Source organism: Spermophilus citellus (assembly GCF_964194105.1).
Source record: "Spermophilus citellus genome assembly, chromosome: 3".
Lineage (NCBI taxonomy): Eukaryota > Metazoa > Chordata > Mammalia > Rodentia > Sciuridae > Spermophilus > Spermophilus citellus.
This window is the reverse complement of record NC_138184.1, coordinates 218,749,373-218,775,314: the sequence shown is the minus strand read 5'-3', so window position 1 is coordinate 218,775,314 and position 25,942 is coordinate 218,749,373. Positions and strand designations below refer to the sequence as shown.

The following is a 25,942-nucleotide window of genomic DNA, read 5'->3' as shown; positions in this document are numbered from 1 at the left end:
GCACGCACGCAGCACCACCCAGCTCTCCAGGAATTCCGGAGAGCCACCTCCAGCACTTCCAGTGAGCACTCCACTGGAACTCTTAGGTCATTTTCAAATTTCCCGCTCTTGAGGCCGACTTCCTGTCCTGTGGGCAGAGCCAAAAGAGTCCCCCAATGAGCAGCTCCGTGGTCTGAAAGGGTGGGGAAACAGCCCAATGAGTGTCATCGCAGAGGAGCCAATCAGCTGGAAGTTTGCTGGGGCCCTGGGGGGAGGAGGGGCTCTCAACACTGTACTATTTGAATTATTTAGTGAGGCTCATGTCACATTTTAACATTTCAAATCTCTAGGTTATACCGTCACAGGGCATAACTTAAAGTTATTAATATCCTCATGCCCACACATGTGTGCACACACCTGCACATGGATCAGCTGCAACTCTGAGAATGCAAACTACAAAGATCCAATTACATAGGAATCAAGTTGAGAGCATAGATTTGCCTCTAGATTTGTTTTCTGGGCTAAAACACAAAGCAGCCTCACACCTGTCGTTGCTAATTATTTATAGAGAAAGAAGGAAATCAAATCCCAAAGTTACCTGGAAAATGCAAGATTTTTTTCCACCTTTATTGAGGAATAGTTGACAAATAAAATTTGTATATATTCATAGTGTACAATGAGATGTTTTGATATATGTATACATTGTAAAATTATTACCACAATCAAGTGAATTAACATATCCATCACCTCATTATATCCCCCCTCCACCCTCCCTCTCTCCCCCTTGGGTAATGAGAACATTTAAGATGTATTCTCTTAACAAATTTCAAGTGGATAATACAGTATTATAACTGCAGTCACTACACTGTATATTAGATCTTCAGAACTTATTCACCTTGTCTTATGGGAAACTTTATAGCCTTTGATAAATACCATCCTGTTTCTCCCACAATCCCATTTCCTGGCAACCCATCTATTCTCTGCTTCTGAGTCTAATTTTTTAAATTCCATATGTCAGTGAGGTTATTCAGTATTTGTCTTTCTGTACCTAGCCTATTTTGCTTAGAATAATGTCCTGCAGGTTCATCCTTTTTTTCACAAATAATGTGTTATCCTACTTTTAGCTGAATACTATACCATTGTATATTTATTTGTGTATATATATGTCAACCTGATCTATTATGGGTATTAATGGATTAAGTTGATTCCAATCTTGGCTATTGTTATATCTTTAAGAAAACAAATCATAGAATATTTGATCTATAGTGATTTTGAATCTTATCAAACAGGCACACCACCAATACAAAGTTTGAAATATTAGCTATTTCATGTGTTTAAAAATATTCATAAATAAGCATCCCACAGGCTAATTCTAGTATGAAGTCTTACAGATATTAAAATAAAATACTTAGGTTTATAAGAAAGAACACAAAACTTAGAGTCAAAAAATCTGGGACTGTTCCATCTATATCATTTGCCAGTTGATAATTTTGAGCAATTCATTACTCCAGGTTTGTCACCTATAAAATGAGGATATAAATATCCTCATTTCTGTTAAAATCAAATGAGAAGCAGGGCACAGTGTCATCCTGTAATCCCAGTGACTCAGGAGGCCAAGGAAAGGGCTGGGACATAGCTCAGTGGCACAGCACTCTAGGTTCAATCCCCAGGACTGAAAACAAAAATCAAATGTGATAATGGACTATAAATAAGAATGCCTGAAGTTGAGGGTGGTGGTGCATATCTATAATCATAGCTACTCAGGAGGCCAAGATGGGATGATTGCAAATTCTAGGCCAGCCTGGGCAGCATAGCAACACTCCATCTCAAGAAAAAAAAAACTGCCTAATAAAATAAAGCCCAGTACAGTGTTAGTAATGTTATTATGTTATTATCATTATGATTGCTCACAAAGGATGTGTACACAAAATAGGAATGATATAAAGGAAACTTCTACTACTGCTAAAAATATAACCAAGAAGAACTTTCTTATTTGAGAAGAATGGATATTATTATCCTCAGAACACAAAAGATGATCCTTTACCTCATACAACTCACAGTGACACCAGCACAGCCAGTCCTTATTCTCCTGGATGATGAATAACAATCTCATGTGTCTATCATACACCTCAATTCAGAGTCTTAGGTAAGAAAAACAAACCTGTTAGAGAGAATAGATAAATGAAAGTAGATTAGAATCTGATAAGAAGTGGAAAAAAATATACCAGGTACATCAAGGATCATCCTTTGGATTCCAGATACCCTGGAACTGAACCAAAAGAAATGTGTTCAAACAAGGGGGGAAAAGGCAGAGAAAATATGTAGAAAGAGGGATGGGATTCAAAGGCGGGAAGGAAAAAGCTGGAACTTTAGAAAGGCAGCACCATGACAAGGAAAGAGCTCCGGATCAAGAGTCAGGAAGTTGGTCAATGGTTATTACAGCACTGCTACAGGCTTTCTGTGAAACCTGGGGCAGGCCACTGCCCCTCTCTAGGTTTCAGTTTCTTTATCTATGATATAAAGCGGAGTTGTAAGACTAATTAGCACTGCTAAACAATCATTTAAAAGATATTCATCAGATGTTTACTATGGGTTAGGTGGTGTTCTAGTCACCAGGGACATAGGAAAGAAAAAAACAGACAAAGTCTATACCAATGTAAACTGACATTCTATATCTAGAATTCTACATCCATCCAACTCAAAGACCTGGCACATAAAACTGACTATGGCTGTGGAGATAGACAAGTAGAGTCAAGACAGCTAAGTGACCCAGGAGGAGGAGGCCTGGCTTCTTCAAGGGCAGCATTCTTTCTGAGAGCAGAAGCAAGCGCCCTGCATGCCCATTTTATCCCATTCCAGGTCCTAAGCATTGGAGCTTAATATCCTATCATAACAGCCAACTGACTTTTGTCCTAAAAAGTAAATCTAGAGCTCAAGGAAACTTTCATAAATATAAAGTTTTTTTATTTTTGAGTTTTTATATAACTAGGTTTACTGTATGGATAAATGTGAAAAGGATTTAAAAAGAAAAGCTTATCTACAATGACTAACATGAATGGACACATAAAATACTATAAAAATTATTGATCATTACATTATCTATTCCTAGTCTCTATTTTCTATAATAGGAAAGCACAACTTATATACACAATGCAAAAAGAAATAAATTAATGGATATCCAGAACTGAGGAAACTGTGTAGAGATGCTGAGGGACTGGCTTTTTGGAAAAGTGATCTGTGATTAAAAAGAGCAAGTAGAGCCAGGCACCATGGTCCTTGCCTCTAATCATAGAGGCTAGGGAGGCTGAGGCAGAAGGATCATGGAGTTCAAAGAAAGGCTCAGAAAAAGTGAGGCCCTAAGTCTTAGTGAGATCCTGTCTAAAGATAAAATATAAAATAGGACTGGGGGTATGGTTCATTGGTCAAGTGCCCCTGAATTAAATCCCTAGTAACCCCCTCTTCCCCAAAACGAAGAGCTAATGGAGAGGGCTGAAACTTAGAGGGGGAGAGGACAGACTACCTGCCAGCATCACCAGACATGCTCTGAACACACAGCACAGTGTCCATTGTGGCATGTCCTCTCCAGAGTTGGGCATTTCCAACATAGAATCCCCAGTCTGCCACTTACTAGTTATTAGGGAAAGTCCCTAAAACATTTAATCCTCAATGTCTTCATCTGTAAATTGGGGGATTGATTTCCCCTATTAGATGGGTAACAGCTAAAAAGTCTGACCATCTAATTTGGTCCAAGCCATATTGAAAATTGATCCAGCAGGTATGGATACCTGGAAGGCAATTTGGCATTATCTTTTCACAGTTTTAGTGTATATACCCTTCCTCCCAGCAATTCCACTTCTTGGCACTAATTTTAGAAAATAAGTCCACATACACACGAAAAAATGTATCTAAAGATATTTATTACCAGATTATTTTCATTAGAGAAATACTGGTGGAGGGATATGAATTAACAGGAAGCTTGATGAACATTCCTAATTGACAATGTGGCATGTCATCCACTTTTTATTAAATGAGCTAGAGGCTGGTACAGTAGTATGGCTTGTAATCACAGCAAATGGTGTGGCTGAGGCAGGAGGATCACAAGTTCGAGGCTAGCCTCAGGAACTTTGCAACACCTTGTTTCAAAATCAAAAGGGTTGGAGACGTAGCTTAGTGGTAAAGTATCAACTACCACTTACAGTATTTATAGGTCAGTAACAAACATAGTAGGATGGGAAATGTCTCACTGTTGCACCAGAAATTGTCCTGGGTTAGGGCTGATGAGTACGTATGGCTTTGAATGAAGTTAGATCCCTTGGTATATTATCACACTCAGGGTGATATTTCACACCACAAAATATAGATTTGAAGCTAGCCTTCAAAGTTTTTCTCCTCAAGCAGAAATGGAAAAGCTGTATCCAGGAAAAGAAAGTTTAGAAATTACGAAGATACTTTCTGTATTTGCTTCTATATGAATGAAACCTGACACTAATTTCAGAGATTAGAAACAATATATAAGACACTGACTCTCCAACTCAAGATAACATGGACTAAAGTCAGAAATGTCCTAAAGACTGTTTTCCCCTTCCAAAACTACCCTATGTACAGAAAAGAAGTCTGCCTTTCACCCTTGGTACCAGGTAAAATCAGGGGTAAAGAAAGCAGTGTCTCTCTTCTACTGATTGTCAAAACAGATCTGTGGTAGGGTCAGGAGGAGCCCTATAGTCTTGAGCCAGGCCAAAGGACTCCCAGGCTCCACCCTGCACCCTCTGCTAACTATGGGGAGAAGAGTCCCTTAGAACCAGGCTTCAGATGACCAGACTTACAAGGGAGTATTGCCATAAATGTCTGTTTCAGCTTGTTGTTCCCCAGAATGAGAACAAATGAGTGGCCAACAAGATGAAACATGCTAATTACTTCGCCAATCATCTGAGCCACCTTAGTATCTGGTAGGAGACAAATGGATGACAAAATTATAAAGGAAAGAGTATAAAGTAGGAAGAGAAGCAGGAAGGAGAGGATGATCCTGGTAGCCCTCTCGTGGGCCTCAGTACTTGGATCTCTAGAACTGGTGCCATTTTGCTGCATCTGCCATGTGTGTCTCCGCAGAGAGAGAATGAGCAGAACATAGGCAGTCAGGGACACAGTTAAGGGAGGGACGTACCACAGAGTCCCAAGAATGTGGATCAGATGATATTCACTTCTCTTCTCTCTGAAGTGCTCAGTCACATTACCTGTGCTATCAATTCTACAGAGCACAGAATTGATCTTAAATTCATTGATCAGAGACATGGTACTGCAACATGACAAAAGCAGTGTACCCAACAGCATCCATACAACCACCCTGGAAACCCTCCACTTGAGCCAGAGGAATGCAGGGTGGGAGAAATTGGCGATTTTCAGGCAGTGAAGGACACCAAGACAGGTGATAAGCCATGTGCTCAGGTGGTTTGTAAATGTCCAGAAAATATCAATAATTTGCATTACTGTTCCTGAATCATGAGTTTTGTAAGACAATGTTATCAAAACACCATCAGTCAAGAAAATCCACAGAAGAACAATCCTGGAGAGGGCCAGGCTGGTGATGATGAAGTCACATAAAGAGATTCTCTTGCTCCTGAAAAAGCTTCTGCCATTGACCAAACCAATGAAACCATTCCCCAGATTTCCAAGAATGAACTGGGTGATAATCAGAACCAGAAACACCCCCTCAATGGCTCCCATCATTTCAGCAAGTAGGCAGCCCCGATCTTTGCTCTTTCTGCGGATGTATGTAGTTTCCTTGCTGATTTCAAGTTTCTTTCTGAGAATCTATCCTGTCTACAGCTTGCTTCGCTGTACCTGTCTCTGGTCTCTGCCCAAGTTAGTCTGCCATACAGCAGAGTTTACTGAATCCTCTCTGGCTCTGTCAGGTTGCTCTGCTCTCTTCACAGATGATGTGCACTGTCACTTCAATCTATGAACCTAAACTCAGCAGCTCTTTGCTGAAATGCAAATAGAGTAGTGTCCAGTGTCACCCAGAAGGAAGACATCCGGGTCACAAAGAATATGGAGAAAGTGGACTCAGTTTCAAAGGGCACAGGGATGGAAGCCACCCAGCACAGAAAGCATCAAAGAAGCCAAAAGAATCACTCAGAAGCATGAAAAGCCTCGGTTCCTATGAGGACTCAGAGACATACAAACAGAAGGGAAAATCAGAATTCTACCACAAAGCACTATCCCTCATCCTGGAGGAAGGGTAAGTGCATAAAATAATAAACAAAAAAATGAGTAGAATAATATGCTAGTCTATATCTTTCAATATGCTTGTGTCTCACAAAATTGATTTTAAAACCCACTAATAAGTTGTGATCAAGACTATTTGGAAACAATGTCTGATGGATGGAGAAGGAATCAATGCCATCAAAACACAAAGCTGAGAGGGCATGGACATTATGCACTGAAAGACACTTTTAAGTCTCCTCAAAAGGACGTCACAGAGTAGCAGATGGTAAATCTCAATGAGATATAGTCTCATCTGAACAGATGCCAAGGAATCCCTCAACTGAGCGAGGCAAACCTCAGCAATATTGGCACCATGTTGTACACAATACACCTCAGGAGCACTGGAGAGCGCTCAGGCATAAACATTTCACATTCATGACCCTTTGCTTTCTCAGGCCAATAGGAGAACCTGGCCCACCTGCTTCCTGACCTCTGTGCAGTGGAATCACAATAAGGTCAGAATCCCTTGTTTCTGGAGTCTAATAACTAGACCTTACTCCAGTGACAAGGATTATCCTACAACCTGCCCTTGTCCCTGTTCAGTTTTCTCATACTCTAGGTTCTACAGATTGAGATTTTTTTCTTATCTTACAATCTCTTTCACATTACATGAGAACAAATAAATAATAACACTCCTCTAGCCACATTGGAATTATTCAATGAGGACAAAGCTCAGAATACAAGGCATGTTCAAATACATGTCACATACATTTCATGTGTGATCATACTTTTTACTAACTTTATTAATTTCACCCCTTCCACCTCAAAACCATCACATCCGAAACAACTTCTCAGTTGATTCCCACTTTAAAAGAATTAACCTTTTCTTCCTTATTCTTCCCTGTTTCAGCAAACGTTAACATTATCCAGTTCCTTAAATCAGGCACCACCTAAGAATTAACTTGATTTTCCCCTTTCCTCTCACCCTGTATCCACCCATCAATGACTTACACATTTTAATTATAAAATATGCCTTGGATATTCCATTTCTATAACCTCCATCCTACTCCAAGATGTCATCATCTCTCATCTGTACTACTTGATGCCCTACCAACATTTCTCCCCATTTCTTGTCTTCCCCCATAATATATTCCCCACTTAGCTACAAGAGTGGTCTTCCCAAAATGTAAATCTGATTGATCATTTTGTTTTGTTAGTTACTACTTCAGTCACTTCCCACTACCATTACAATAAAATATATACTCCTTACATTGCATTGTATACTAAGAAATCTCCTCTGGGTATCCTTTCATGCACCAGTTCAAGGCAAATTTTACAGTATCACATGGTTTGTGTTAAAGAATAGGCTCCATTAAATGGAAACCTGAATCATCAATAGAAATAAGACCTAGTTCCTTCTTGTCCTCTTATTACACACAGGAGCCAGGGCACTGTATGGTTAGCAGCGATCTTCTGTGAGCTGATGGAGATACCCCATCTCCCCTGTGTCCTTTCTTGAAGGAAAAATGTAAAAGGAACCACATCAGTAGGCAAATAATTTGCTTACTGTCAGAAAATCTGGACAGGAGAATTCCATGCACTATTGAAATAGAAGGAATAGTGATGATCATCATTTATTCACTAACATAATAGACTACCTGGGCTAGAAAATAATAAACATACAGGGTATGTAATAGTGCTATACAAAATAAATACCCGTAATTCCACCTTGTGCTTCTTCCTCTCCTGCCCTTACTTATTTCCCCCAGGTTTCCAAGATAACTCATCTTGAATATTATCATTCCCTTTTACTTTTAGAAGTTTCATCACATGTACCTAACCAAAAACATAGTTGACTTGTTTGATACTAATCTTTATTACACAAAGATCTTCTACAATCTTCTCATGTTGTCTCACTTCATGTATTTCTAAAAGTTATTCCTATTAGTATACTAACTATAATTATTTTATACAGCTGCATAATATTCCACTACATGAGTATTTATTCTTGGTGAACCTTTGGGTTGTTGTCAGTTTTTTACTGCTATGTATACTGCTGCTATGAGTACCCTTGGACATGTTTCATGGGATGTATTCAGCAAGCATTTCCTACATGGTATATACCTTAAATGTAGAATAACTAGGTGAAATTTCAACAATGACAAGACATTTTCCCAAATGGAAATTCCAGTTCACGCTGCCCCCTCCTGTGCATGTTTTCACTGATCTACAGCATCCTCCTTCACACTTTAGCAAATGTTGACATTTGCCAATCTGGAGCACTTAAAATAAAATCTCACTGTGGATTTTGTATTCCATTTTCTTGAGTGTTGAAATGAACCTCTTTTTTTCATATATTAATGAGTCATTTATATTTTCTTCTCTGTGAAATGCCTGTCTTTGCCCATGTTTTCTCCTCAGATTTTTGTCACTACGTTGTACGAATTGATATTCTAGATAATTATATTTTAGTTATATGATTTAAAATATCTTCTCAGTCTGTGATATATTTTTCTTAATGACTTATGGTAAACAAAGGCTACTTTTTATTTATCCTAATTTGTTATATATGATAGCAGAATGCGATTCAATTCATATTACACAAATAGAGCACAATTTTTCATGTCTTTGGCTGTACAAAAGGAGAGGGTCACACCATTCGTGTTTTCATACATATACTTGGGGTAATGATGTCTGTTTCATCCACCGTCTTTCCTACCCCTATCTCCCCTTCCTTCTCCTCCCTCCCTTTTTGCGCTGTCTATTCCTCCCACCCTACCTCTCCATCCCCATTATGAATCTGCATCCTTATATCAGAGAAAACATTCGGCATTTGGTTTTGGGAAATTGGCTTACTTCACTTAGCATTATATTCTCCATCTCCATCCATTTACCTGCAACTCTATGGTTTTATTCTCTTTTAGTGCTGAGTAATATTCCATTATGTATATATACCACATTTTCTTTATTTATTCATCTACTGGTGGTTATCCAGGTTGGTTCCACTATTTACTATTGTGACTTGTGCTGCTATAAACATTGATATGGCTGCATCACTGTAGTATGCTGTTTTTAAGTCCCTTGGGTATAAACTGAGGAGAGGGATATCTGGGTCAAATGGTGGTTCCATTCCCAGTTTTCCAAGGAATCTCCATACTGCTTTCTATATTGGCTGCACCAATTTGCAGTCCCACCAGCAATGATGAGTTTGTAAACAAAGGTTACTTTTAACAGTCAAATTTATAATTCTTCTTTCATCTAAAAAAAAATTCCATGTGCCCAAATCATAAAGACATTATCTTACATAATCTTTTTTTTGGTTTTTAAGTTTGTGTTATGCCAACAAGTCTTTAAATAGCCATAGATGTAGTTTGTGTACAGTATAGAGATTTTATTGATTTCTTTTTTCTTTTTTTTTGTATGTATGGATGGCAAATTTCCCCACATCATTTACTAAATAACCTAACTTTAGTCAATGATCTATAATTCCACTTTATCATATATTGTTTCTCTATGAGCATGGTCTGTTTCTGGAGTATTCTATGCTACTGTGCTATATGTTCATTCATGTGTCTATAATATATTTTACCATATTAGATTTTTTTTAAAAAAGCCTTGCAAACTGGCAGAGGAAGTCCCTCACTTCTCATTCTTCTTCAGGAGTAGGTTGTGTTGTTCTTCACTTTTGCTCATCAATATGTCTTTAAGTTGCAAGGACTACTGATTGGCCAAATACATATATGTTGATGAATGGACACAAGAAGTATGAAAGAACAAGGTACATAACACCTCCAAATGAAACACAATAACTCTATCAACAGAGTCCAAAGAAAGGGAAATTAACAAAATGTCTGAAAAGAGATTCAAAAGAATGATTCTAAGGAAATTCAGTGAGATAGAAAATATATATAAAGCAGAGAGAGAGAGTTCAGTAAAGTTGGGAAAACTATGAATGAAAAGCCCAAAAAGATAGAGATGATGAAAAGCACCTAATCGAAGAGCCTCAGTAACATACTAGATCAAGCAGAAGAAAGAATTGCTGGGCAGGAGTGGCAGCCTCAGTGGTAGAGTGTTTGCCTGGCATGTTGAAAGCCCTGGGTTCAATCCCCTGCACTGCAAAAAAAAAGGAAATGATAGAGAATTTGTGAATTTAAAGAGGCATCTTCTCAGTCAACGAAAAAAAAAAGACAAAAAATCAAAGGAAATGAAAACAGCTTCCAAGAACTATGGGACCCAATTAATTGGAAACAAATGTTCATATTACAGTAGTTTTATAAAGCCAAGAGAAAAAAATGACTATACAACAAAGCACCAAATGACTAAAGCACCAAATTAGGAGACCTAGAAGAAATGGATTAATTTCTGGATGCATAACCAAGCAAATCAAACCATGAAAACACAGGATATCTGAACATACCAGTAATAAGTAATAAAATTAGATCCCATAAAAAAGTTTCCCAACAACAAAAAAGTCCAGGACTCACTTTACTATCAAATTTCTCTCAAGTTTTTTTGTTTCTTTTTTTGTACTAGAGATTTAACACAGGAATAATTTACCATTAAGCTACACCCTCAGGCCTTTTTATTTTGAGACAAGTTTTCCCTAAGTTGTTTAGGGTCACCCTAATTTGCTGAGGCTGGTCTTGAACTTGTGATTCTCCTGCTTCAGCCTCCTGGGTTACGGGGATAACAGGTGTGCACCACACTCTGGGCTCTGATTCTATGAAATTTTTAAAGAAGAACTCATATTAATTCTTCTCAAAATGTTTCAAGACTCAATCTATGAGGCCAGATTTACCTGGATACCAAAACCAGACAAGATCACAACAAAAGAAAAATATACAATAACTCAGGAAACTGAGGCAAGAAGAGCACTAGTTCAAAGCCAGCTTCAGCAACTTAGCCAGGCCTAAGCAACTTAGCAACTTAGCAAAACACTGTCTCAAAATAAAACATAAAAATGGCTAAGGAGGGGCTTGGGTTGTGGTTCAGAGGTAGAGCACTCGCCTAGCATACATGAGGAACTGGGTTCAATCCTTGGCACCCATAAAAATAAAATAAAGATATTGTGTCCACCTATAACTAAAAAATAAATATTAAAAGAATGCTTGGGGATATTGCTCAATAGTTATGCCCCTGGGTTCAATCCCTAGTACCAAAAGAAAAGTAAAGAAAGAAAGGAAGGAAGGAAAGAAGGAAGGAAGAAAGAAAAGGCAAGGAAAGAAAATATAGGCCAATATCCCATGATGAATGTAGATGCAAAAATTCTCAAAAAAAAAAAAAAATACTAGCAACTCAAATCCAGCAGCACATCAAAAAGATCATGTACTATGATCAAGTGGTATTTATCCCAGGAGTGCAAGAATGGTTCAAAATACAGAAATTAATATATATAATACATTACATAAATAAAATTAAACAAAAAAATCATATGATCATCTCAACTGATAAAGAAAAACATTCAATAAGTTTCAGCACCCCTTAATGATAAAAAACTAAACAAATTACATATATAGAAAGAATGTAATTCAACATGATAAAAGCAATATATATCAAAAACACAGCCAACGTTATACAGAATATGGAAAAGCTGAAAGGTTTCCACTAAGATCTAGAACAAGACAAGAATGTCCAAGAGGCAATTCAGAAAGAGAGAAAAATAAAAGGCATATGAAAAGGAAGGGGAGAAATCAAATTATCCCTATTTGCACACCACATGATTCCAAATACAGAAAAACCTGAAGACTCCACCAAAAAACTATGAAAAACAAATTCAGTAAAGATGTAGGATACAAAATCAACATGCAAAATCAGTAGTATTTTTATACACCAATAACAAACTTGCTGAGAAAGAAATCATGAAAGCAAGCCCATTCACAGTAATAAAAAAAAATACCTAGGGATAATTTTAGCTAAGGAAGTAAATGATCTCTACAATGAAAATTACAAAGCACTGATGGGCAATATGGAAGAAGACAAAACCAAATTGAAAAACATTCCATGTTCACAAATTAAAAGAACCAATATTGTTAAAATGTCTGTATTACCCAAAGCAATTTCCAGGTTCAGTGTAACCACCACCAAATACCAGTGATCAGCTGGGTGCAGGAGCATGCTGCCATAGTCCTACCTAATAGAGAGTCTGAGACAGGAGAATCACTTGATCCCAGGAGTTCAAGGGCAGTCTGGGGAACAGAGCAAGAGCAAAATCCTACCTCTAAATACAAGACAAAAAACAACCAAATGGAACCATGACATTCTTCACAGAAATAGAATGAAAATCCTTAAAGTTCATATGGTCACAAAAGATCCCAAATGAAGCAATATTGAGCAAAAAGAACAAACTTAGAGACATCACAACACCTGATCTTAAAATATACTACAATTTAGAAACCGAGACAGCATGGTACTAACATAAATACCAACACACAGACCAATGGAATAGAAAAGATTCCAAAAATGAATACACACATCCAAAGTCAACTGGTTCTCCACAAAGATTATTGAATACACACTGGAGAAAGGATAGCCTCTTCAGTAAAGGTGCTGGGAAGACTGGATGCAAAAGAGTAAAATTTTGACCCATAATTCTCACAAACAAAAAAATTCAAAATGAATCAAAGACCTAAGTTTTGTACCTGAAACTATGAAAATACTAGAAGAAAACATAGGGGAACTGCTTTAAGACATTGGTATAGACAATGACTTTTTGGATAAGACCCCAAAAGCACAGGCAACAAACAAAAGTAAAAATAAACAAATGAGATTACATAAAATTAAGAAGCAGCTGCATAACCAAGGAAGCAATCAATGGAGATAAAAGACAAACTACAGACAGAGAGAGAATAGTTGCAAACATTCATCTGATAAGGGATTAGTATCCAGAATATATAAGAAACTCAAAAACCTCAAAACAACAAAAACCAACAAATTCAATTTAAAAATGGGCAAATGACCTGAAGAAACATTACTCAAAAGAAGAAATACAAATGGCCAACAATTCATGAAATAATATCCTACATTAATAGACATGAGGGAAATGCAAATCCAGCTACAATGAGATATCTCACCCTAGCCAAAATAGCTTTTATCAAAAAAAGCCAAAAGCCAATCACTGTTGGCAAGGATACTGAGAAAGCCCTCATAAATGGTGAGAATATAAATTAGTATAGACATTGTGTATAACAACATGGAAGTTCCTCAGAAAACTAAAAGTAGACCTACATAATTCAGTTATCCCCTTCTAGGTATTTATCCAAGGTCAATTAAAGTGGCTATCAAAGAGATGCCTGAACTCTCATGTTTATTTCAGCATGATTCACAAATCCCAGATATAGAATCAATGAATACATCCATTAACAAATGAATAAAGAAAATGGGATGTTATCCAGAAATGTAAAAAGAATGAAATTCTCTCAGTCATGGTATGTGGGTGGAACTAGAGGATGTTATATTAAGTAAAATAAGCCAGACACACAAAGAAAAATACCATAAGGTCTCCCTCATATTTAGAAGCTGAAAAGGTGATATCAAAGTAAGAATTAGTTTAGAATACTAATTTTATAAACTAGGCACAGTAGGGGGAAGAGGGATAGAGAGGGGTACCAAAACACAGTTTAGGATGAATAAGGTTTATGTTCTATAGTACAGCAGGGCGACTAGAGCTCCCAATAACCTATTATATATTTTATGAAGACCTAGAAGAGGGAAGCTCATAGATGCCAGACAAAAAGAAATGACAATTTTATCACTACAGATGTTGCAATATCACATCATACCCTAAAATATGTACAAGTATTATGTATTAATTAAAAAGCAAAATTTGGGAGCTGGGATTGTGGCTCAGTGGTAGAGTGCTCGCCTAGCATGCATGAGGCACTGGGTTCAATCCTCAGCACCACATAAATGTAAAATAAAGATATTGTGTCTACTTAAAACTTAAAAAATAAATAATTTTAAAAAATGCAAAATTTTAAAAAGCATACTAGAAAAAAATCTGATTGCAAATGGCAATCAAGTTCCTGCCCTGAACTATAATACATAAAAACAACACAGATTCATATTGAGTGGAGGCTGTTGTCTGTCAACAGTTTTTAAGGCTTTTTAAGTCAACACAGAGTAAGAAACTCAAAGTTATCTTGAAAGATGCCAGAAGAAACCAAAACTCCAGCCTCCAAGTCCTCTACTTTAGCCACAAGAAGCCCAGGGGATGAGGACCATGGTCTACATGCAGTAGAAGCCACTGAGGAAAGTAGCAAACGAGGCTGGTCTGAATTACTAAGAGCCACTGAGATGGTGAAGCCAACGGCTGCTCTGGATAAGCAGAAATAGGCTCACACAGGAAACAAGTCACGTCAGGCAATCTGAGTAGAAACATACATGGCCAAATGCCATGCCCATGCAGAGAGACCCCTTACAATTTTGGGAGTCATTCTCCAGAACTCTCACACCACAATAACTCCATTTCCAACCAGGATAATGAGAAATTCAGCCACTGCCACCAGCATCATCAGGCCTAGGGACACAGTCATTTTGCTGGGGAAGGGAGTCTCTCACTCCATACCAGGAGATGCCCTGTCTGTGAAAGAGCTAATGAATGAGTACAGCTCCTGGCTGAAGCTCAGTTCCTCTGAAGCTGTACCAGCATTGCAGTAGGACATTTCTTTTCTCACATTCTGTCTCTGTCCTTTGGAAATTTATTCTCTAGAAAGATGTTACAGCATCAACAGAAGAAATGTTCCTGAAGGTAGTAGTTCCACCTTCACTTGCATCTACATGAAGCCAGCCTGAACTGAGATCAGGTACAGAGCCACAGCTACAGAGTGGCATTCCAAGTGAAGTCCAGAGACCTGACAGCAGTCTCCTAAAACCCCGCTTCCACCTATCTAGATCCACAAAACCTAAATACAATATTCAGAGAACATAAACAGTGGGGCCTGGTATTATAAGAAGGGAAAATATATTGATCAATTATTTGATGAATACTTATTAAATGACTACCATGAGTCAGGCCCCCATTGCAGACTCTTGGGACACAGTGTGAAAGAAAATAAGTCCCTGCTTTTATGGAGCTTCTATTCTTGTGGGAAGATCAAATAATTAAGAGTTTTAACATATTTATACCTTTAACATGTAAACAGAGCTGTATCTATACATAATCAAAGCCTTATTAACAAAGTAGGGGGTACAAAGGACAGTGTGAGAAAGCAAGCAAAATGAAACAAAAAACAAGACAGGATAAATATTAACTGCTCTATATGTCAGGCAAGAGAGAAATCCGAGAACCACCGTTGATACTCCATTTCCACACAGAACTGTTCAGCATGTCAGACCCCAAACCAAGAATGCCCCTGCACAGGTCTGTATGGTGAGTGATAGCCTCAATCTTTCTAATTTACCAGAGCAACCCCTGGACATAACTGAAATGTATCTGTCATTTACTACCATACCTCTTTCAACCAAGGTCCCTCTACTCATACCTTTACCCTCCACTGTTCTGAGCCCTCAACTATTTTCATAATACCTGATCCAAGAAAAGAAGGTCAGTCAAAGATAAAATACAAGCATCAGAAAGACTCTCAGAGGGGCAAATTATGGCTTTATACTGAGTTTGAACAAGGCGGCCTCTCAAAAATAGGAAAAAAAATACTGAAAGGAAAGAAACAAAGAACAGTCACTGCTTTCAAAAATCAAAAACTTGCAACAAAAGGTCCCTTTCCATTTCCAGACTAAGGACAACTTGATCCTCTATTTTCTTGGTCATTCTTCAGGCATTTTGTATTCCTATACTCACACAGCCTTTCTGAATGCTTCCCAGGATTGTGCCTACCTTGCCTCTAGAGAGCACAGAGAGCAGCTGTTAACCTGAGAAAACTGATTCTCTAAATGAGCTACATTAGTTCATATACTCAGAAATTGAACAAATCAAGCACATATAACAGGAACAAAAATATAAATGTACACAAAATCAGTCTTTCTTGGTTCCTCCCCACTGCCTTAGGAAGAAGAAGGGTTCTTGTTCACTGCTCATCATCCCTCCCTTGGTGCCAGAATTCAATCTTTTTAGCGGGAGGAGGAAGCACCAACTATACCATCCAGGGTTCTGGTGAAGCCAGAATCACAGCCTTTGAGAAGGAGTATGATGAGCAGCTGCAGCATTGCTCAGAGGCAGAGAAAGTAAATAGAGTAAAAGCACATCATCTTTGCAGATTAGAGAATGGGAGCTATTTTCATCTGCTTCCATAAATTTGAAATTCTGGGGTGAGAGGGAGGGGATGAGTACAGCAGACAAAGTTTGGGGAGCTGTCCAGAAAGTGAAGTTTAACTTCCTTCTGGTAAGGACCCATGTAGCCATAATCCAGAGAATAATCAAGCAGTTCAGAAGCCATGCTTAGAACCACATACCTCTACCAAAAACAGATGTAGAGAGTGTACAGACTATGCCCTTCCTCCTGCTATTGTCTATTCCCTTCTCAACTCCTCTTCCTTGCCCTTACCACCCCCATTAACCCAGATCACCTTCTTTTTTATTTCCCTGACAGGGATATTCTCATGCACAAATGGACTTTCCTTTCACAGTTTTTTCCTCATCTGATAAAATGGCCATGGGTAGGGCACGGACATATAATTGTGCCTTTCCTTAGGCCACAATATCCAAATCTCTAGGGAATACTGTCAAACTACACATGCCCCTTCTACTCCCATATTCAGAATAAATGGGAGGCAGGATACATGAAATTTGAAAATAAAGGAAAAAAATAATTACTAATGGACTCTACTATGCTTCTCACCTCTTTGAGAACAAGTGGGCTAGACTAGTGGATCCATCTCCAGCTTTAACTTGTGATAAAGGACATTATTGAGAAATATTATTTTAAGTGTCTTCAGTAAGCTTTACCTGGAATTTGAAGTTATCTTAATAGCAACCTTCAATTCATACTTTAAAAGAAATCCCTTCCCTCTCTCCTTTTTTTCCTTCTTTCTTTCTTGAAAATTAAGAATGGCTCACCAACAGGAAAACCAAAAGCCATACATGATTAAGTAAAATTTAAGCATCACAAAGAAACTTTGAAGAATTTTCATTCAGTTCTTACAAGAATAGTTTCTACTCTGCCATCAGCTTACATTGGTGTCTTACTTCCCAAGTAGCAGCTTTCAAAATAGATTTTTAAATTGTTTCTTCTTTAATGTTACTAATTTTCCATTTTGGAAAAATATCTCATATAAATGTCAGGGCCTAAAACCCCAAAGTATATGTGACCCCATGATATTCACTTCCACTAAGGAAATAGAACCCAGGAGATTTATTGTAAAAACACCAGCATCTCTGTGTGGGTCCTCAGACTGGAGACATGCCGCTTCAGACATGTTTTTGAAGATATTCTCTTTTCCTAGAAGATAAGCCTATTTAATTGGGCATTATCCCACTCTATGTGTCTTTCTACCCACCTTGTGATATGGTGGGGAAACCATTGGAATTTAGAGTCAGAAGACTTGAACTGGAGTCCTGGGTCAACCCCTTCCTATTTCTACTGTTATGAAACATTTACATAGCTTTTTTGTGCCTCAGTTTCCTCAACTACATAATGAGCATAATAATATCTGCCTTACCAAAAAGGTTATGATGAACTGATACAATCACATGTGAAAATGCAGCTCAGACACATTGCGCTTAAAGCAGTTAAAAGCTGATGGCACAACCATGGGTCAGAGCTTTCACAGTGGATGTTCATGACTTAATGACACAATTTAGGCAATGACCTGGCACCCACCCTTCACTTCAAAGTGTGACTCTCCTTAACAGAGTTTTAACATCTCCTTCTCCTGCAATAGGCAGAGAATAGATGAAGATACAAGATAATGGGTATTTATATGGGAGCCTATAAATGATCACATCTTAAAAAAACAAATTAATTTGTTTAACTTCTGGTTAATAAGTACTTAATGGCAGGTAGTTAGTGGAACATAATGGAACTAGAAAAACTCCAAGCCTACACAGCTTTTGTAAAAACCAGGCCCACAGAACACTTGAGGCAAGTGCCTAGGCAGTCTTTCTTCATAGTGCTGCTACAAAGATAGCATATCCAACTCTGAGGGGTAAAAAAAAAAAAAAAAAAAAGATGTAGGGTAATCAAGATACAAATAGGCAGAATTTGGCCAATAATGTACAAGAAAAAGAATTCAAACAAAACATAAGAAAGGCTATTCACTTACCTTGCTTAGGAGAAATTGCATATTGATATTAGATTCCTATCTGTTCTTTAAAAAGATAAATAGACAGACCATTGATGGATGAATGAATGGATGGATGAATGGATTGACAGACTGTACATACTGTATATATTTAAAAGTATATGCTTTTACTGATTATAATATAATCACTACAGAAAACTCACAACATGTAAAAAATATTACTCACTACTTTCTACCTAAAATAATTGTTGTTTGGATGTTTATATATTTTCTCTTAGGCTTTTTTTTTAGATGCACATATTTCTATCAAAATCAGTGTTATACTCCATATATGTTTTTGTTGTATTTTACTTAGCAGGTAATATATAAATGTTCTTTGACTATAAGATGGAAAATAATTACATATTGTTTCATCACAAAGATGGATTTATGGTAAAGCATAAATTATTTGACTGAAGCACAGTGCCTAAAAGCATGAAGATGTTTGTTTGTGATGAACAATCCCAGGTTTCAGGCATGAACAGTCCAGAACTGGTGCAGCAAGGCCACCACGGCAGGAACCATGCAGCCAATTCCAAGATGGGTATTAACTCCTCTATCTCCAAGCATTCACCTCAGCAGCTGGTCCAAGATGGGCAATATTACATTGGCATTCCAGCCAATAGGCACAAAAAAAAAAAAACAGTAAAAGAGAAAGAGAAAGGTATGACTGTTCTGGAATCACACCTAGAAATTATTTAACATTACTTATGCTCACTCTCTATTGGCATAGCTTAATCACATGACAATATAATACCTACTTAGAAGAAGAAGCAGTTATAAGATATAGTTAGCTGCCAAAAATCTTGACAGCTAAAAATTTGAATATTATGAAAGACAGGAGAAAGAACAGGTATTGGAGGACCCATAATAGATTCTGCCTCTCATTTGAGTTCTTATGCCATAGTGTACATTAATCATTCTCAGTAAACCTTTAGTCTCTTAATCTTAAGATTCCAATATGACAAATATCTACAGTTTTCCTGCTATAAAATATTGGTTTGGGTAGTATTTACTCAATAAACTGGTGGCCAGAATACAAAAGAAGGCAATTTGAGAAATTTGAAGATTTATTTATTTTGAAATATGTAAATATTACATCAGCATTTTATAAATGAGTCATAAGAAGCTTATTTTTAAAAAACTATATAATTAATTCTCAATTCCCATTTCAAAACTTGTCAATATCCTGTGTTCATATCTTTGTTCCTGTGGAGCCACAGTCCAGCTGTCCCAACCCCAGAAAGAGTGCTATCCTACAGAAGAACTGTGCTCTGTACAAATGCATATACTACTGAAATAAATCCCCCCAGAGTCAGGCATTTCCACTACCAATCCAATGGCTCCTCTTAGCTTTCCACCAAATTCCATATTGCAAGGTGAGGTACAGTATTTTGTAAATTTGCACACACGTGGTGTTGATTTCACCATCTGAACTTGCTTTTGACCAAGAAAGTTAGCTCTCTGGACTTGAGATCCTTGAAACTATTCTGGATTTGACTTCTTTAATACTAATCACTTCCCTCCACCTATCAAATTACTTTTTTCCTCCTTTCCATATACAACCTAGAAATTCAGTGCTAGGGTTTCTTGGTAGTACTAGTGGTTACTGTCACCCGGCAAGTGTAAGGACTTTTCTCTGTCTCACCCAATAATTTACTTTCACTGAATTTTTTTGTTGTTGTTGTTCCACCTTACTATATCTAAAGCCTGTCTACTGGCTCTCAATGACTACTCATATACTGCTGTACTCTCTCTCAGGACTCTTCAATTAAACAATAACAAAAAAAAATCATCATATGCACCAGAATATGTTTCTAAATTTGGGGTAACTTTCCATCATACTTCAATAACCAGTGGGTAATTATCATTACCCAAAAATGTAAAAATCATGAAAAATACATCATAAGTAATGCCTCCAACAAGTTCCTTAAGAATGTACCTCATTTTAAAATATTGGCAAAAACAAAATGCAAAATTAATTGATATACAGGCACTCAAAGACATAGGATGTCAGAATCACAAACATAAAAATAACTTCTCCAAACCAATAAGAAAACTGCTAACAGAAAATCTTGGTCCCAACCCATATGTAATTCCAGCCAATGATTACAGCTGAAATTCCACTATTTGTTGAAACAAAAAATCTTCTTTGCTTTGGTTTTCAGTTTAGAATGTGTGAGAATGAGGAGACAAGAATGTCCTGGAGGGTAAAGAGCAGAAATAATCATACAAGTGGCTTTGACTCCCAAACCCATCCTCGCATAAGATGGGAGATAATACAGCAGGGTAGACAGGGAGTATGGAATGTAGAGAATGAGGAAATAGATCATCAGTTTCATAGCACGGACATGAGCTTCAGTCTGGGGGTTCCAAAAGCCAGTGGAGTTTTTCTTCATCTTCTGTATATGTCTCCTTAGAGAATGTATTAACAACGAAGCAGAAGTCACATTAAGGATAAACTGGAGTAATGAGCTCAAAAGCAAAGAGGCCACCAATGACAAGATGCCCTCATTGAGGTCAGATAAGGTGCCATTTCTCCCAGTCACAAATTCAGGAAAATGTGACATCTGTTTGAGCACAACATACAGAAGAGTGGTGAAGGCAGAAATCAGCACACAGGCCAGCAGCAGTCTGGTGATCTTTGGGGAGAGATTCCGTTTCAGCAGGAGAAACACTGAGTGTTGGAAGTTAGTTATCTTCACACAGTACAAGCTGTTGAGCAAGGTCACAAACCAGAGACTGATAGAGTCTAAAAACCTCCAGCATAACAGACAAAGTGTATAATAAGAGACTGACCTTTCAGCATCTGAAGAGATCATCCACAAAGTGCTCAGGATAAACAATGCCAGCATAAAAAATCTGGTGATGCCCAAGCTGAAGAGGATCTTATCAGAAGAGGAAATTCTGTGGCTTTTGACCCAAGTCCTGTAAATGACCACTGCAATGAACAGATTCATAATGATTCCTAAAAAATTAAAAATAAGTGAGGCAATAACAGCAGAAAAATAAAATGCCTCAAGCATCTTTACTCATTGAGAATTCAGCAGTTATAGTACTGATGCTGAGGCAGGAGAAATACTGAAATGTGTAGGTAGATACCAGTATCCAAACAGGGAGATGTTTCCTTTTTTTTTCCCCAGCTCAGCAAATGAGCCATTTGTAGTTTAATAGCCAACTGCTTTTACTGAGATGCAAATTTTCTAAGGATTGCATTACTATTTCTTCATTCCTATACTTTTTTCCTTAGAAACACCCAATTAAAACAAGCCTAGGTAGACCTGGAAGTCCTTTCCTCCAAGAGCAAGAAGGCCAGGAGTGGAATCAGAACAGACTTCAGGGTCTTCAAATCCAATCAGAGAGACCTAGTCCAGCATTGTTTCTGTCAGTGTTTCACATCATAGGTTTTCTTCATAGAAACCACAGATGATGGTGGAAATTCTAATGCCTCACTGCTACTCAGCACCTTCCAACCACATATCCATGGCTTACCTCAATTCAACTTCTCTCTCCCCTATAATCTGTGGATGCTGTAGCTATTTTCTCCAACTGTCATTCAAATTTTTCCAGTGCCACTCCTTTTTTTATTGATTAAAAAATAAATAAATGACAGTGTAATGCATTACAATTCTTATTACATGTATATAGCACAATTTTTCATTTCTCTGGTTGTATATAAAGTATGATGACACCAATTCATGTCTCATACATGTACTTTGGATGATGATGTCTATCACATTCCACCATCCTTGCTAAGCCCCTGCCCCCTCCCTTTCCCTCCCACCCCTCTGCCCTATCTAGAATTCATCTATTCCTCCCATGCTACCCCACTATTCCCCCTCCCTACCCCACTATGAGTCAGCTTCCTTATATCAGAGAAAACATTCAGGATTTGTGTTTGGGGGGATTGGCATACTTCACTTAGCATTATCTTCTCCAATGACATCCATTTCCTGAAAATGCCACGATTTTATTCTCTTTTATTGCTGCTTTATCCCTTAACACATATAGTGATTTACTGTTGTCTAATAAATTAAGTTCAAGAATCTGATCCTCTTTAAGACAGTCTTTCTTTCTTTATTTTTTTATTTTTATTTTTTATTTTTTTTTTGGTACTGGGAATTGAACTCAGGTGCACTCAACCACTGAGCCACATCCCCAGCCCTATTTTGCATTTTATTTAGAGACAAGGTCTCATTGAGTTGCTTACAGCCTAAGTTGCTGAGGCTCTCTTTGAACTCAGGATCCTCAGCCTCCCGAGCCACTGAAATTATAGGCATGCGCCACTGCGCCAAGCAGAGACAATCTTTCTTATTCCCATCTTTCCATGATAATTATTTTGCATTCCCTTATTGCTACATATACAAATTATTGCCACTATCAATTGCTGTGTTCTTATTTTTGTGTAAGAAAAAAGTCAGGCTTTTCATTTGTTTCCTTTAAAAATCTGCATCTATACTTAGATCATATGTGGCTATCTCCCTGTATGCATTCAACTGACAATGAATGAGATATACAGGACTAATTGTAGTTTTTTGGATCAAACAACTATTTGCCTGATTACTTTGTCACTGCTTAGATATGAAAGGGCAAATGATGTTATGGAGAACCACAGATGAGTACTGCAAGAGTATGGCATCTCTTATCTACTCTATAATTTTTTGTTTGTTTGTTTGTTTTTATTTGAAACCACAGTGCAATCCAGGATGTGACCAAATATATCTTACCAAATTTGCATCAAGGTGAAGCACAAAGTCCTATTGCCAAACACAAATAGGAATGGACAAGCAGAAGGAGCCAAGATATGATGTGACAGGAAGGCAATCCTATAAGAAATTCCCTGAGGTGGAGCCTAGGTGCTTGCAGAAGCTTTTTATATAAAATTAATGGGCACTAACAGAGGTATACCCACATCAGCAAAACAGGTAAAACTAGTGAGTGAAGAAGCAAGGCCATGATTCAAGGGGAAATTATAGCATAGATCTCTACTTCATTACCCAAAATATATGACTGCATTAAAATAATTGAAATATAAATATGACATATTCAAATAACACACTGAAACAGAACAAATTATATAGCTTAAGATATAAGAAAACCATATTCCAAAAAAATGGGAAACCTGCTATTAGTTTTTAACAGACCCCATCCAGAGTGTGATAAATAAAATAGCTTTCTACAGGAGGAAATATTATAATAAAGATATGATCAGGTTGACTAGTGTGATCAGTGAGTGAGAGAGTTCTGTCAGAAGTTATTTCTCAAAGGATCAGTATAGGAAAAGTGTTAGCAAAACTCTTTCATTGCACAAGATTTTGACTTTCGATTAAACTTGACATGTCTGTTTTCCTTGTCAATCTAATAAAGATAAGATCATCAACTACATTGTTTACACACACACACCCCAAGTCTGATTGGAAAATTACATCTTGGTTCAAAGGAACTATGTGTGAACAATAAATATCTTATGGAGACTACATACTTTGGGCCACCCTGAATGTGGTGACTCCTCATGTGCATGTCCCTTAACTGGATGCTGGAAGCCATGTCTGTAAAATTATTACAAAAGAAATTGGCTCCTTTGGGACATGAAGTTTCCATTCAGGGCAGATCACACCTTTACCCTGATGTGGATCTCTCCTCTTTGCACCTTACTCTGCAGCCTGGACCAAGAACTTTGCAAAAGAGAAAGACCTGACATTGCTTTGTTGGTAAGAATAGGCTGATACACATGAACCTACGGGTCTTGAAGTCTGACTGTTTACTAGAGCACTGGTGGGCACTGCAGTCATGGATACAGATCTTCTGCTTTTTAGACCTGTAGGGAAAGCTGGGGAAACAGTCAAAGCAAAAGGATGACTTAGCTCATTTCGTGATGACTCTGAGATCAGTCCTGAACAACTAGAATTACAGTTTCAAATTTTTTTCAAAAAAGTACTACATGGAGCCAGGCATCTTGGCATGTGCCTGTAATCACTGATACTCCCGAGGCTGAGGAATAAGGATCGTGGAGTTCAAAGTTAGCTTCAGCAACTTCATGAGGCCTTAAGTCTTGTCAGACCCTATCTCAAGACAAAATATAAAAAGAAAGGGCTGGGGATTTGGCTCAATGGTGAAGTGCCCACTTAGGTTGATTCCCAAGGACCAAACAAAAAAAGAGTACAGGGAGAAAGAAGGAATCCTCCACTTCATGGGGGGGGGGGGATTATTAAGTGCCACTGTCTCCAGCAATGCACCAGGCATCTTAAATGTTAGTTAACACTTAAAACAGTCCTAGGAGAAATATATGGATATCCCTACTTACCAATGAGAAAAATGAAGAACACAGAAAGTAAATATCTACTTCATATATCAGTCAATCAATGGCTAAGATGGAAGGTCTTTCCGAGACTAAGCTCTTTTATTTCTTTCGACTGACTCTCATTGATTCTTGCATGCAACAAACTGTTGTTAGTGAGGCACTGTTAGGTGCTAGAGAATCAGGGGAGAAATAGCAACCTACACATCCTGACTTCAGATAACATACACAATAATGGGAGGAGACACACAGAATATTAGAGATCAGTGCTTAGGGTGGTACAAGACGGAACATCAAAGAATGCAATGACAATGTTCAGGAGGCACATTTAATCCAGACGTGGGAGAGGGGGGTCAGGAGACATGTGAATTAAGGATGAAAAGAGATGTTATTCAAGCAAGAGCACAGGATGGTAGGGAGAAGGATGACAGAGAACCCTGCATACAGACTTAGAGATGACAAAAAGTGCAACAGGTTAAGGAAATAGAAGAGTACAGAGGTTCAAAGAGAGGAAGAGAAGTGGTCAGAGATGAAAGTGGAAACATGTATCACCCAGAAGCTATGCTATAGCAGACACAGATTTGGGGAATAATTAGTATATATTAGTATAGTAATAATAAATAGTATATATTAGTATAGTAATGTGATCAGAGGCATGCAAACATTTTGGGGAAACATTCAGAGTACGTGTTTGACCTCATCTTTGAGAGTCAGAGAAACTGTCTTGGAGGAATAAAGATGTGAAGAAGAGAAACTAGCTGATAAGAGAAAGAAAATTCTGAGCAAAGAGAACAGCTTACACAAAACTATAGCAACAAGAGATTATGGCATATTTGGGAGCTAGAAGCGGATGAAACTAAGAAGGAAAATAGGGGACAAATGACAAATGGCTTTATATTACAGGTCAAGGAATTTGGATTTACCCAGAGCAATGGAGAGTCACTATAGAGCTCAGGAAAAGGAGCACTATAATGGTATTTTCATTGTATGAAAAATGAAACCCAAGTAATGTAGGAATGCTTTGCTGGAAGTAGGTGGAGTTGGAGACAGGAAACTAGTCAGAATCCTGTTACAGTCACTCTGATGGGTTGAAAAAACTAGAAGTGGAGATGAGGTGACATTTGGAAGAAATGCTGTTAAATACCAAATGGATCTGACTGGTGATCAAATAGACACTGAAGTTGCCAATGAGGGAAAATCTGGGCTGGTTTCCAGAGTATACCCACAATCTCT

At 37.8% G+C, this 25,942-nt stretch overlaps 2 protein-coding genes across 2 annotated transcripts; both read right to left on the bottom strand.

Annotated features, from left to right (window-relative positions):
* Positions 1 to 4,752: 4,752 nt before the first annotated feature.
* Positions 4,753 to 5,774, bottom strand: LOC308644799 (taste receptor type 2 member 3-like; the record flags this gene model as incomplete). The annotated part of the gene is made up of 1 exon (XM_081286477.1): positions 4,753 to 5,774. Exon 1 carries the CDS (start codon positions 5,701 to 5,703, stop codon positions 4,753 to 4,755), a length of 951 nt encoding a protein of 316 aa, XP_081142603.1. The 5' UTR covers positions 5,704 to 5,774.
* Positions 5,775 to 20,537: 14,763 nt separating this feature from the next.
* TAS2R4 (taste 2 receptor member 4) lies at positions 20,538 to 21,437 on the bottom strand (the record flags this gene model as incomplete). Its single annotated transcript, XM_081288252.1, has 1 exon — positions 20,538 to 21,437. One exon carries the CDS (start codon positions 21,435 to 21,437, stop codon positions 20,538 to 20,540), a length of 900 nt encoding a protein of 299 aa, XP_081144378.1.
* Positions 21,438 to 25,942: the final 4,505 nt, after the last annotated feature.